This window comes from Xyrauchen texanus, chromosome 38 (assembly GCF_025860055.1).
Source record: "Xyrauchen texanus isolate HMW12.3.18 chromosome 38, RBS_HiC_50CHRs, whole genome shotgun sequence".
Taxonomy (NCBI): Eukaryota; Metazoa; Chordata; class Actinopteri; order Cypriniformes; family Catostomidae; genus Xyrauchen; species Xyrauchen texanus.
The window spans coordinates 2,395,751-2,410,538 of NC_068313.1; the positions used below are offsets into that span (position 1 = coordinate 2,395,751).

The 14,788-nt window shown below is 42.0% G+C and overlaps 1 protein-coding gene across 1 annotated transcript in view; it reads left to right on the forward strand.

Moving 5' to 3' along the window:
• The first annotated feature begins 6,490 nt into the window (after positions 1 to 6,490).
• The window catches only part of LOC127632043 (mediator of RNA polymerase II transcription subunit 17), a 35,760-nt gene continuing 27,462 nt past the window's right edge, over positions 6,491 to 14,788 (forward strand). Inside the window, exons 1-4 of the mRNA XM_052110509.1 lie at positions 6,491 to 6,566; positions 12,876 to 13,132; positions 13,221 to 13,384; positions 13,701 to 13,920. Coding sequence (XP_051966469.1) covers positions 12,898 to 13,132; positions 13,221 to 13,384; positions 13,701 to 13,920 — 619 coding nt within the window. The 5' untranslated portion in view covers positions 6,491 to 6,566; positions 12,876 to 12,897. The remainder of the gene's footprint in view (positions 6,567 to 12,875; positions 13,133 to 13,220; positions 13,385 to 13,700; positions 13,921 to 14,788) is intronic.

Below are 14,788 nucleotides of genomic sequence, written 5' to 3' on the forward strand. Positions count from 1 at the left end.
CCAAAAACTAAGTTTCATGTCAATGCAGCAAAGATTTCAAGACATACAGCCTCTGAATTGACATCTTGCCATTAAATTCATTGATGAGTTAAACGTGAATGGATTTATCCATCAAAAAGCTTTTCATAACTAAGTTTACACATGCAACATTTTGTGAAAATCGGACTTATGATCTAGGAGGATATCAGAAATGGCAGACAGGAAGTATGGCCAACCATTGGAAATGTTCTATCAACATACTCAGCATGACCAAAGGAAGCCAACACCACAAGTCTCATAACAATAGGCCAAAATATTAAAAAGTTATAAGCAAAACTTTTGAACACTAGGTGGCACTGTCACCAAACGTTTTGCATACCTTAAGGACATGGCCCCAATGACACAAACCAAATTCCATAATGATACGCCAATGTGTTTGTAATATACAGCAATAGAGACAAAATTCTAAATGGCCAATACCCAGGTACATTAGGTAAATTGGGTATCATTTGACTCAGTATGCCCAAAAGGAGTCTAAAGAGACCAGCCTCTTAATTTTAGGCCAAACTTTTCAAAAGCTAAACAAAATTAGAAATTTTTCCATATCTCCTGCCCACTAGGTGGTGCTGTGCCTAAATGGTGCAGGTACCCTCAGGTCATGGTTGTGATGACATTTACCAAGTTTTGTGTCAATAGGCCAAATGTTATGAAGATATAGCCACACATCCATTTTGCCGCGTTCGCAATTGATTTAGTTGAAGTGTTATAGGAGAGCGGTTTTGTATATCATCATAACAAATCATAGTGTCTCTAGATGTTACGTGCAAAATTTCCAGCGAATATGGTCCAAGGGGGAGGTTGAAAAAAAAATGTTTTTTTGGGGGGGAAAATTCAAAAATGGCGGAAATAGAGCAGGTTGAGCTGAAAAACAATGCTAATTAAAAGTAATAGGCCTGACACTTTTTTTTCCCCTCACCAATTTGTCATGCCCAATTCCCTATGCGTTCTAGGTCCTTGTGGTGGCGAAGTGACTTGCCTCCACGTCGGAGACAGTCAATCCGAGCATCTTATCACATGGCTTGTTGAGCGCATTACCGCGGAGACCTAGCATGTGTGGAGACTCATGCTATTCCCAACGAGAGCGAGAACCACGACATAGCGACCACGAGTGGGTTACCCCATGTGACACTACCCACCCTAGCAACAGGGCCAATTGGTTGCTTAGGAAGCCTGACTGGAGTCACTCAGCACACCCTGGATTCGAACTTGCAACGCCAGGTGTGGTAGTCAGCGTCTTTACTTGCTGACCTACCCAGGCCCCCACTTAAGTGAAACTTTGAACTGTTGGTGGCACTTGAGGGTTTGAATTAGAGACCCCAAATTTGGGTCACTTACATTCGAGTGTCCTCTATCAGTGTGCCAAATTTCATAGCTTTTTCATGTAAGGTTCAATGGGCTGCCATAGACTTTCAGTGAAAAAATAATGAGAAGAACATCAACAGATACAATAGGGGCTTCACACCTTCTGTGCTTGGTCCCTAATTAATGTAAAATGCTTGAATATCGAGAGAAAAAATACCAAATATAAAATTATCGGTCAAGTTCTATTCATAACCGTCCAGTCCGCCGAAGAAGCAGGTGTTTAGAATCAAGTTTCGGAAAAAAATAAAAACATTGATAACCGGTGACACCAGTACAAAGTTGGTGTTAAAGGCGAATGATTGGTTGCCGACCTGGCATTTCAGTGACTGGGGTATCAGGAGTGTCCTTTGCCTCAGCTTCAGGTGTACCTTCAGTGTCAAGGGTCACAAAGTCCTCTTCATGACTAGCAGACAGAGAGGGAAGAGGCTCTGGTAGACAATCATGAAAAAGGTTATTTATTTTGTAAACATAACATTTTAAAGATACCCCATCCACTGCCCATCACCCAATCATTGGCCCATGGGTTTATAATGCAATCCAATAAAACACCACCAGAATAAATAACCAGCGATCAATCAAGATCTTCCTGACAAAATCTCAACAAAAATATATCATTATATCCTTCATATACATAACATTTATTGCAGGGCTATATTGTGTTCATATTGTTAGGTCCAGACCCTGGAAATGCCAAGAGTGAAAGTAACCCCTACAACCATCCCATATGCCGTAGAGGGCTCAGTTGCAGGATTTAGCAAATTTTCTGATGTGTAAAGAGGACATGGTATGATATAAAGTCTGGCATTTCCCCACAATAGCATATTGCAGCAGTGCATTTCAAGAAAGATGGAGTTGCTTGAGAGGTGAAAGTAGAGAAGACATAGGCTTGAACTCAACCGAATGTTAGGACGTCTGTACGGGTAACTGTTTACATGGTGCAGAAAGGCATTAAATCAAACCAGTATCAGAAGCTCCAAATGTTTAAGGTTATATGCACTGATTTTAGGTGGTTAAAAATAATTGGAATATAGGCTACCTAATTTATTATAAGTGTTCTGATGCACAGTTAATTAAATGTAAGACATAATCACAAATTGTGTAATTATAATAATTTACTGAGAATTCAGTATAATCAAAACTGAGTTGAAGCAGCCAAATATGAGCAGATCTAGTCTAGGCAATGAGTGAGTAAATGGGAGGGAGTCCTTCTGATAGGCCACAGCTTTACAATTCTATCATGCTGCCTGCAACAGTTGCTCTACTTGGTTGGTTAAACCCAAAGGCCATCAATGATTGTCTACTAGAGCCATTATCTTTTAATTAACTATTTTGATCATTTTCTTAAACCATCTGTTCAGAGGCTTCCATCATATATTAAAGATTGATTTATTCAACAAGATATCAACATTAAAAAAGTTACCCAATGATGTTATTCTGGCCACCTTAGATGTGCAAAGCCTCTACACAAATATCTTCCTTGTAAGAGGTCTTGAGGCTCTTGAGTAATATTTAAGACTGCACTGAGGAAGCACTACAACCCTGTACATTTATTTGTGAGCTGATTTGGTCCTTAAACTGAACTACTTCTCCTTCATTGGAGATTTCTTCCTACAATGTAAAGGAACATTGATGGGTTCTACTTTTGCACTGGAATATGCCTACTCTGTACAGTGTATTGATGAGGCTTACCAAGGTGCATTTAAATTCTAGTTTGATCTTTTACAAAAAAGTGTAAAATAGGGTAAAAGTTACTCTTGTCAGAACACTATTCTTAAACAATGGCCTATTTTGGCCTCTGATCTGGCATAAGCATTAGCATACCCAGCATTTTAAGGATCCTCCCCTCTTTGTCTATAGGATCTCTCTTTCCCCAACTTGGTCCTAACTTATGCAACAAGCTGGTGCAGAGCTAACATTAAGGCAGGTTCTAAACAGAATATTTTATTTCCTCTAAAAGATGGGAATAATCCATCTGGCAATTGTGCCCAGTGCCAAACAACAAAGGAAAATCCTCAATGTGGACTTTGATATGTGTTGTGCTGGTATCCAAGATGATTCTTTTCTTCATCTCTCATGTACAGTTTAGGGTCTATGGTTTGTGGTGCCCCTCACCTGATAACTCTCCATTAGCCGTTTGTTCCGAGATGCTTTTTTCTTATAGATCTTTGGACTTCTGATTTATGATGGCTCAAGCCTGATCCATCTCAAATCCCCATTTACTTTGTGATTAGATTGTATTGTACTATTATAAGGGGCAAGTAAGGCTTCTAATGGCATGCATCACAGTACGCCATTCAGTACTCAAAACCTCAATTCCCAGGAAGTGGAGCCTCTGTCTTCAGAGTCTGCACATAGACTTACAGTCTATTGGCGTGCACAGATGTGTTGGTACTGCCAGTGACTGGAAAGTGATTGGTTATTTCTGCCTATCCAATGTTGAGTTATGTATGCTCTGATGAAGGTGTGTTAGACCGAAAGCTTAATAAACTGATACACTGCATAGATTTAAGTGTGCTGATATCTCTTTTATCAGTTTGGACTAATTGATGCTTCCAGCACCTTAGCAAAAATTAAGCCGGGTGGAGCAGAGGTCATCCTGCTTTATTTCTGTCTCTGAAAATAAAACATGAAAAGAGTGAAAAGACATGGATTGATTTATTAAAGTGCAATTTCAACTTTTATTTTGTATTTATATAGTTATTTATGACTGATATAGTGTATGGATTTGATGACTGTTGTCAAGGCTTCCAGGCTTGGAGACACTTCAAGATGGATTTACTTTCAACATCCTTAATACATGGCATAGTTTCTGTGTTACGGGTTCTCACTAATATATAAGCTATAAAAAACATGAGACTTGATCCACCAGATTTTTCATTTCCCCAGTATCTCCAATATGCCGCATTCGCTCATTCATACTAAACAAAAGCTTGCAGCATAATCCCGCAACCACTAGCGGTGTGACAGAAAAAGACACACCAGACACAACACCAGCATGCCGGCTGTGGCTTTTCACAGCCACATTGTTCCATCTCTGTTACTACCCATGTTCCTGGCGCAGAGGTGGATCAAATCAGACCCCCCTTTCATTTTACCACATTAATATATATAATTTATTATGTATAATAGGCTATAACTGGCTAAACACTTACTTCTCAGGTTTTAGACTTTAATTAGAATTTTAAGGATGACCTAGGAGTTTGGCACAGTAGTGTACATCTGCTGTCAGGAAAGTCAAATCAGTTACTATCTGACCTAATTACAAACTTTCATTCTAATCCTGACAGTCTTTGGAAGGCTGTACATTTCATCAAAAAGGGTAATATCACCTGTGTACATATGTCTGAGTGCTTAATGTCTAAACAAAAAGAGGTCGTTTAGATTTTAACATGCCCCATAATTAGTCACAATCTGCTGGTCAAAGCCCTAAATTAAATTAAAATGCTGAAAAAGGTTCATGTTGTTTTCCAAAGACATATACCGTATTTATACAATGGTCTGTATCCTACACCAACAAAACCAATGTTTTTTAAGATATATAAAGTTGATGAATGGTGTAAAAAGCATGAATTCCCTCTGATGTGTTTGTTTGTGATTGTGGAGTGGTGGTGGCGTAGTGGGCTAAAGCACACAGCTGTTAATCAGAAGGTCGTTGGTTTCTATCCCCACAGCCACCATTGTGTCCTTGAGCAAGGCACTTAACTCCAGGTTGCTCCAGGGGGATTGTCCCTGTAATAAGTGCACTGTAAGTCGCTTTGGATAAAAGCGTCTGACAAATGCATAAATCTAAATGTAATGTAAATGTTTACCAAAATAGGCAGTAAAGGAGCAAAAGGAGGCAATTTATCTTGATGAAAATAATAATAATAATTTATTTTAAGTCTTAAAACTGCAATCCAAATATAAAATTGTTATATGCTACACACAAAAGGAATAGAAATTAGAGGATCCTTAGCATGTTTAATAGTGGTAGGCAAACCTCCAGGCTTACAGAAATGGTTTAACCCTACTACTCAGCAGCCAATGGGAAAGTATAACAATCACCAGTTCAAACTGGACAAGTGGCCAAATGGCTCAGAATCAGGTGAAATCAACATGTTGTCACGTTAACAACGCGTTAACAACACGTGAAAAATGTACGTGTTGTTAACGCTGTGTTAACGAGTTGTCACATATGTAAGAAGTCACATATTTTTGAACTGGATGGCTTTCCATATCACACTGTTGTAATTCACTTGCGCGCTGTGTTTATGCGCTTGCGCTGTTTTGTCCAACATGTAACGGAACACTATCACAGCAAACACATTTAGAACCAATACCTGACTTATACTCGATATAATAATAAGTATATAGGAATGAGTTCCACACGACTGGATGCTGCAAAATTTCATAATAGCATACGAGTTATCTGAATGATTTACACGGTCAACATCAGCACAGATTGCTGAAAGACTTTTGTTTGATTAGCTGCATGTCAACAGTCTCTAAACGTTTCTCACACCTGCTGTTGCGTAACTTCCTCTATTCAAAACGTGCGCTGGAACGATCAAATCCAATATATTCGTTAAAAAATAAACCTATAGATTAAAAGCAAAGATAACTTAACACTCAAATTGAAAAATGCTTCCTAAATCTTTATAAAATGGTTAAATAAAACGGATTCTCCTGTAATCAAAAAGACTGTGATTGGTGCATACTCATCAACGCTGAGGAAAGTTACAGACATCACGTGTCAATGGCCCTGCTTCAGTAGCGTTCGGGATAATAATTTATACTCGAACAAACGACACCGGATACTTCAATAAACATTTAATTTAAATTAAATAGCCAAAAATTTAAATAGGAGAATAATTTATTATTATTATTTAAACTCATTAATCTTGACCAATCAGAGACAAGGTTTGAGCAGACAACTCCCGCCCATTTTACTCACTTTTTGTTGAATTACATTAATTTGTACTTATATTGGTACAGATAATATTATTACTGTAAAAACATTACACAAAAAGCTTATAAAATTAAGGAGGATTCCCTTTTGTCTCATTTCAACTTTGACCTCCTTGCATGCAGCGCCAGTTCTCGCGTGATTTGCGCAGTTATCGTTCAGTAGCAGTGAGCTGAGGCTCGAGAACTACAGCAGAAAGACATAAATAACAACACTACATGTGAGTATACAGCAGAACCTTTAATCTTTAATATCATCTCTCAGAATGACATCCTGCGCGTAACATTTTAGTGTTTGAGAGTCAGAGAGCTGCACAAATCATTAGCAGCATTGAATCAATGGATGTGTCTCTAAACCCAGTGAGCTGCCTATCTAGACAGCATTTCGGGGCATCGTTATGTTAAACCTATCAAGCTGCCTATCTAGACAGCATTTTTGTACATCTTATTCTTAAAACTTAGTGAGCTGCCTATCTAGACAGCATTTTTGAACATCTTATTCTTAAAACCTAGTGAGCTGCCTATCTAGACAGCGTTTTTGAACATCTTATTCTTAAAACTTAGTGAGCTGCCTATACAGACAGCGTTTTTGAACATCTTATTCTTAAAACCTAGTGAGCTGCCTATCTAGACAGCATTTTTGAACGTTCTTAAAACCTAGTGAGCTGCCTATCTAGACAGCGTTTTTGAACATCTTATTCTTAGAAACTAGTGAGCTGCCTATCTAGACAGCATTTTGAACATATTCTTAATACCTAGTGAGCTGCCTATCCAGACAGCGTTTTTGAACATATTCTTAAAACCTAGTGAGCTGCCTATCCAGACAGCATTTTAACATCTTATTCTTAAAAGTTAGTGAGCTGCCTATCTAGACAGCATTTTTGAACGTTCTTAATACCTAGTGAGCTGCCTATCCAGACAGCGTTTTTGAACATATTCTTAAAACCTAGTAAGCTGCCTATCCAGACAGCATTTTAACATCTTATTCTTAAAAGTTAGTGAGCTGCCTATCTAGACAGCATTTTTGAATGTTCTTAATACCTAGTGAGCTGCCTGTCTAGACAGCATTTTTGAACGTTCTTAATACCTAGTGAGCTGCCTATCCAGACAGCGTTTTTGAACATATTCTTAAAACCTAGTGAGCTGCCTATCTAGACAGCGTTTTGAACATTCTTAAAACCTAGTGAGCTGCCTATACAACCAATAGTACAACCAAGTAGACGCGCATATTTTCAGAACTCACCAACTTCCTCGCTCAATTTCCTCCAAGCGATGTCTTTTTTGTCTGGTCTCTGTACATTCCGGGTGCCCACACACCGCTACAACAATTTTTTTTCATACATTTTTCCAGATTTCTTGTGCTAATACGCATTACTATGAAGTCGCCTCTAGATGCTGCTCTCTTACTGTATAATGACAGCGCACCCTTCCCAGCCGCTCCAGCACCAGACACAACGGGACACAATGGGGGAAATTATCTGTGTTGATTTGTGCCAATAACCGATAGTTCCAGTAATGGTTATTGGTGCCAATTAATCGGCAAAACCAATATATCGGTTGACCTCTATTCACAACTACGCATCATGCGAATTAAGTGATTTTGCGTGTTCGAGACTCGTCTATTCGCAACTTTGCATTGGCTTTGTATGTAATCACGCAACCCAAAACGCTTGCTTCGCGTTGTATGTGAACGCACCATAAGATGTTTAAAAAATTTTGTCTAGATGGGTAGCTCACAAGGTTTTATATAGACAGCATTGAGACACATCTCAAATCAAATCACTTTATTGTCACTCAACCATATACACAAGAGCAACAGTGGGTGAAAGTCTTGTGTGCAGTTCCAAGCAACATAGCAGTCATGACAGTGATGAGACATACATTTACACACAATTTACAAAACTAATATACACAAAATTACTCAACACAGTATACAAATAATAATATACAATGTACAGTATACAATACACACTATATGGAATATACAGTAGAATAAAAATAGTATATAAAATATACAGTAGGTTGTATAGTGATTGTATTGATAGTCAGTTGCCAGTGTGTTAAGAGTGAATGTAATTTATGACAGTCCAGTGTGAGATAATAAGATTAATAAAGTGCAGCGCTGATGTATATTGATCGTGAGCAATCAAGAGTTCAAAAGTCTGATCATGAAGCTGTCATGAAGTCGGCTGATGCGGGTCCTGATGCTGCGATACCGCCCGCCTGATGGTAGCAGTGAGAGCAGCCCATGACTCGGGTGGCCGGAGTCTCCGATGATCCTCCGAGCTTTTTTCACACACTGCCTGTTATAGATGTCCTGGAGGGAGGGAAGCTCACCTCCGATGATGTTGCTGGCAGTTCGCACCACCCTTTGCAGGGCTTTGCGGTTGTGGGCAGTGCTATTGCGGTACCAGGCGGTGATGCAGCCAGTCAGGATGCTGGTGTTGAAATGTGTGAGGATGTGGTGGTTCATTCCAAACTTCCTCAGCCGTCTCAGGAAGAAGAGGCGCTAGTGAGCCTTCTTCACAACGGCCTCAGTGTACTTACTGACATTGAGGGAGAGGTTGTGCTCCTGACACCAGTGTGTCAGAGTGTGCACCTCCTCTCTGTAGGCTGTTTCATCATTGTCAGTGATCAGACCTACCACCGTCATATCGTCAGCAAACTTAATGATGGCAATGGAGCTATGTGTTGCCACACAGTCATGTGTGTATAGGGAATACAGGAGTGGGCTGAGAACACAGCCCTGCGGGGCTCCAGTGTTGAGGAGATGTTGCTGCCCATTCTAACCACCTGACATCTGCCTGACAGGAAGTCCAGGATCCTGCACAGCGAGCTGTTTAAGCCCAGAGCCTGGAGTTTCTCATCAAGCTTGGAGGCAACTATGGTGTTGATTGCTGAGCTGTAGTCTACAAACAGCATTCTCACATATGTGTTCCTTTATTCCAGGTGGGAGAGAGCAGTGTGTATTGTAGATGCAATGGCATCATCAGTGGAGCGGTTGTTACGCTATGCAAACTGCAGTGAATACAGTGATGAGGGCAACACTAATCTCTGATTAGTCTCTCAAAGCATTTGCTAATGATGGGGGCCAAAGCAACAGGACACCATTCATTTAAGCAAGTGATTTTGGATTGCTTTGGTACAGGAACATGACTATATAATGCATATGGGGACCACAGACAAGGAGAGGGAAAGGTTGAAAATGTCCGTAAAAACACCAGCCATGCTCCGGCATGTCCGCTCGGTGCAAGGACAACACTGCAGGTTCAATGGCTGAGTCTGGAATCTCCACAGACATCCAGTCCCTCGTCTCTTGTTGGAAAGAGATCCGCGCTCTCAGCTCACAGAGCTTATTGTCCAGAGACTGAACATATGCCAGTGGAATACTGGGTAGCGCAATATAACTGCAATATTGTGTTATATTGTGTGCTCGCAACAGAGCAGCCATACTCAACGCCATCTTGAACTCAGCTCAAACCCATCTTAGTCTTAAAACCTAGTGAGCTGCCTATCTACATTTACATTTATTCATTTGGCAGACGCTTTTATCCAAAGCGACTTACAAAAGAGGAAGAACATCAGCGAATCATCTTAGGGAGACAGTGGTACAAAAAGTGCCATATTACAAAGTTTCACTATCATCAGAATAGTATACAAAACAGATTTAAGTGCAACAAGAAATGTAAATAATTTTTTTTATTTTTTTTTTATTTTTTTTTTTTAGTGACCAGTTAAGTGCTTTTGGAAAAGATGTGTTTTTAGCCGTTTTTTTGAAGATAGAGAGTGAGTTAGCTTCCCGGATTGAGTTGGGAAGGTCATTCCACCACTGTGGTATGATGAAACTGAAAGTCCGGGAAAGTGTTTTGGTGCCTCTTTGTTTTGGTACGACAAGGCGACGTTCCTTAGCCGACCGCAGGCTTCTGGTGGGAACGTAGCTCTGCATAAATGTTTTTAGGTATGCTGGAGCAGACCCAGTGACTGTTTTATATGCCAGCATCAGGGCCTTGAATTTAATACGTGTATGAACCGGGAGCCAGTGGAGAGAGACAAAGAGTGGTGTAACATGTGCTCTCTTAGGTTCATTAAAGACCAGACGTGCTGCTGCATTCTGGATCATTTGCAGGGGTCTAATAGCACATGCAGGAAGGTCTGCAATGAGAGCGTTACAGTAGTCCAGTCTAGTTATGACAAGGGACTGAACGAGCAGTTGTGTGGCATGTACAGAGAGGAAGGGTCTTATATTCCTGATATTCTAGAGTGTAAGTCTACATGATCTTGCAGTTTTTGAAATGTGGTCTGTGAAATTTAGCTCATCATCAATGGTTACCCCTAGATTTCTGACCGTTTTGGACGGCAAAACTGTAGTTGGACCCAGCTGCACGGTGATGTTGTGTTCAACAGCCGGGTTGGCTGGAAAGACAAGGAGTTCGGTCTTGGCAGGGTTGAGTTGAGTTGAAGGTGGTGTTCCTTCATCCAGGCTGAGATGTCTGCCAGACAGGCAGCGATTCGAGCGGTCACTGTGGTGTCATTGGGCTGGAAAGACAAGTAGAGTTGCGTGTCATCAGCGTAGCAGTGGTAAGAGAAACCATGTGACTGAATGATGGGTCCCAGTGATGTTGTGTATATGGAGAAGAGAAGTGGCCCAAGCACTGATCCCTAAGGTACCCCAGTAAGTAACTGGTGTGGCTTGGATACTTCCCCTCTCCATGCTACCTCAAAGGAACTTTCTGAGAGATAAGAGTTGAACCAGTCAAGCACAGTTCCAGTGATACCCAGTTTAGAGAGGGTGGAGAGTAGGATCTGATGGTTGACTGTGTCAAAGGCAGCAGAAAGGTCCAGCAGAATCAGAACGGATGATCTGGATTCAGCTTTCGCCTGTCTCAGCGACTCGATGACACAGCAGGGCAGTCTCAGTGGAGTGTCCACTTTTGAAGCCTGACTGATTGTCATCTAGCAGCTTGTTCTGTGAGAGATAGGCGGAGATCTGATTGAAAACTGCCCTTTCAAGTGTTTTTTCCATGAATGGGATGAGAGAGACTGGTCTGTAGTGTTCTATCTGTGTGGGGTTAAGTGCAGGTTTTTTCAGCAGTGGGGTTACTCGAGCCTGCTTAAATGTAGTGGGAAACGTGCCTGCAAGAAGGGATGTGTTAATTATGTGTGTAAGTGTCGGTAGGATGGACGGAGAGATGGCCTGGAGAAGGTGTGATGGAATGGGGTCAAGGGAACAGGTTGTGGGGTGGTTGGAGAGGAGGAGTTTTGAGACCTCAGTGTCAGTTAAAGGAGAGAACATAGGGAAAGAATGGTTGCATACAGGAGCCAGGTGTTTGACAGGGTGTGGTGCTGTGAATGTATTGCTGATGGCTGTAACCTTATCAGTAAAAAATGTGGCGAATATATCTGCTGTCAGTGATGTGTCAGGTGGTGGAGGGGGAGGGCAGAGAAGTGTGTTGGATGTGTCAGGTGGTGGAGGGGGAGGGCAGAGAAGTGTGTTAAATGTTCTAAACAAGCTACGAGTGTCTGTGGTGCTGTTGATCTTGGTCTGGTAATATGAAGTTTTTGCAGTTATAACGTTATTTGAAAAAGTTGCAAGCAGAAGCTGATATTTACCTAGATCAGCTGGATTTATTGTGGGAAGAGAGGCAGAGACATCAGTGGAAGGGTGAGAGGGAACGGAGGTTACGGCGAAAGGAAACCAAAGGTGGGGTCGGTTTTACAATGGATGGGAGAATCATGTTGAATTGAACAAAGTAGTGATCAGAGACATGTAAAGGTGTAACAAGAATATTAGAGGTGGTACAGTTACGTGTAAAAATGAGGTCCAGCTGGTTGCCCGACCTGTGAGTTGCTGTGGTGTGTAGTCTTTCCAAGTCAAATGAGGCCAGTAGAGTCTTCAGTTCAATGGCCTGGGGTTTGTCTTGGTGTATGTTGAAATCACCAAGAACCACAAGTGGCCTGCCATCCTCTGGCAAGGAGGACAGCAGGACATCCAATTCCTCAAGAAAGCTTGTCAGCTGACCTGGGGGGCGATAGATGACAAGACAACAACATGTAATTTTGTGGGTTGCATTGTAGTAATGGCATGGAATTCAAAAGATGTATTGTTACATAGTGAAGCCTGTGGTGAAAAAGTCCAGTTATTATGAATGAGCAAACCTGTTCCCCCACCCCTACCAGTATGTTGAGGGGTGTGGGAGAAGGAGAAGTTGTTGGAGAGAGCAGCAGGTGTTGCTGTATCCTCAGGACGTATCCATGTCTCTGTCAGTGCCAGGATGCTGAGGGTGGACTGCGTGGCGAAAGCTGGAATGAATGCGGCTTTGTTCACAGCAGACTGGCAGTTCCAGAGTCCTACTGAGAACGAGAGTGGAGCAGGTGTTGAAGTGCAAAGCGGCCGTAGGTTGTGTGGGTTGCGTTTTGTCTTGCATCTGTATCTTGTGAACGGTCTACAACAGATAACAGGGATGTGCTTGAAGGCATATCTAGACAGCATTTAGGGTGACTGAATGTTTGTTGTCTTTGTCATTTCACAGTAGTAGTCCCGGTGTCTTCAGTATGATGTCGGGTGGTCCAGCAGTTTGTGTGAGCATTGAGTCGTCCTGTGAGCGGCAGGTACAGGAAGTGTCTCTGGATGGGTTGGAGACGTATGTCCCGCCACTGTCCATGTCTCAGAATCTGGCTAAGCTCGCTCAGAGGATCGACTTCGGCCAGAGCTCAGATTCGGATGAAGAGCGCACTGAAGGAGAGAGAAGGGATGAGTGGAGCAAACTGGAACCAGAGGAGGACGAGGGTATGTATGTTCGACACAAACCCTGTTATGTCACTGGTGCTTATTCTTCAAACAGGCCTGAAACATTATAGCTGCTCTCTGCTGACAGGTACAGTGAAGTTCCAGCCATCGCTGTGGCCGTGGGACTCTGTGCGTAACAACCTACGTAGTGCGCTAACAGAGATGTGTGTGCTGCATGACGTCCTCTGCGTGGTCAAAGAGAAGAAGTATATGGCGCTCGACCCAGTGTCCCAGGACCCCACTATGGCAAAGGTAATTTAAAACACAACCTACATCAACACAGCGCTTGCATTAAACTCACTGCTATGAAAAGCAAGGCTGTGTTTCAGGAGGAGAGTAGTCCTCCACAATCAACTGCAAACTCATTTACAGGTCTGGCTTTGTTGAAACACCTAGTGTGCACGATGGATAACATTTCGGTCCTACATAATTTTCTCTTTGATTTTCCCATTTCGTTCTGAAATGCATCATACAGTGGAAGTAAAATGGGTTGCAAATGCCCTTTTGAGGTGACTTGAAAAACTTACGTTTAATGTGTGTGTGTGCGTGTGTGTGTGTGTGTGTTTAGACTCTGCAGGTTTTCCAGTTGATCAGTAAGAAAAAGTCCTTGGCCACTGCAGCCCAGCTGCTTCTTAAAGGTGCAGAGAAACTGACCAAGTCAGTGGCAGAAAACCTAGAGCAGCGCAGACAGAGAGACTTTAACTCCGAACTGCTGCGTCTGCGCTCGCAGTGGAAGCTGCGGAAAGTCGGAGACAAAATCTTGGGAGATCTCAGTTACCGCAGCGCTGGTAATGCACTAATTTTTGTAATTCATCAGTGTGACATGCAAAACTCGAGTCTTACACCAAAGGCCTTTGCACACCAAAAGTGAATTTTCACCGCAATTTTATTAATGGATTCCATTCACACCAGGAGCGAACATTGGCGCACCTACAAAGCAAGTTTTATATATATATATTAGGGCTGCATAATTAATCGAAATAAAATCGAGTCTAGTCTATATTAAATTAGAGCATTGTTACGGTGTTTTCAGAACGGTTCTGTGCTCCACATCTCCCTCTCATGCTTAGAGTAACAGAAGTGCTCGGAGTTCGGTTCCGTTTGTTTACGTGTGCTAAACGCTTTATTTACACTAAACAGGCACGTCCTGCGTGAAGCGTTTTTTATTATTATCTGCTGTAGCAGCAAGGCAAAGATATCATAATAATATCGCAGAATACAAGATGGGGTATATCTTTATTAAATGATTGCTGGGAAAACAGCCTTAACAGTAACACTTGTAGTCCTTCCTGTTGAGTCCAGGAAAATCTCTTCCATTCTCCTGCCATTTGTTTAACTCACGAGAGAGTGTGTCGCCCTTATTACACTCCCCGCGGAAACAAGTGAAAGCGGAACTAATATTCTATCGGGAAGACTTGAGTGAAGTTTAAGATGCCATTTATTTGATAAATGTAAAACAGGAAGTAATGTCTCTCTCTTTGGCGTAGGCCCCGTCCAGCGGTCCGAGGGAGTTATACCCGGAACCGTCATGTCCTGCCGGAGATAGGAGGCAGGGGCGAGGAGCCTACCCCCGTGCGGGACAGGGCTCAACTGGTGGTGGTGGGGTGGTGGAGGTTGCCGTGTTAGCACACTGAAACAGCAATGGGATAGATTGTG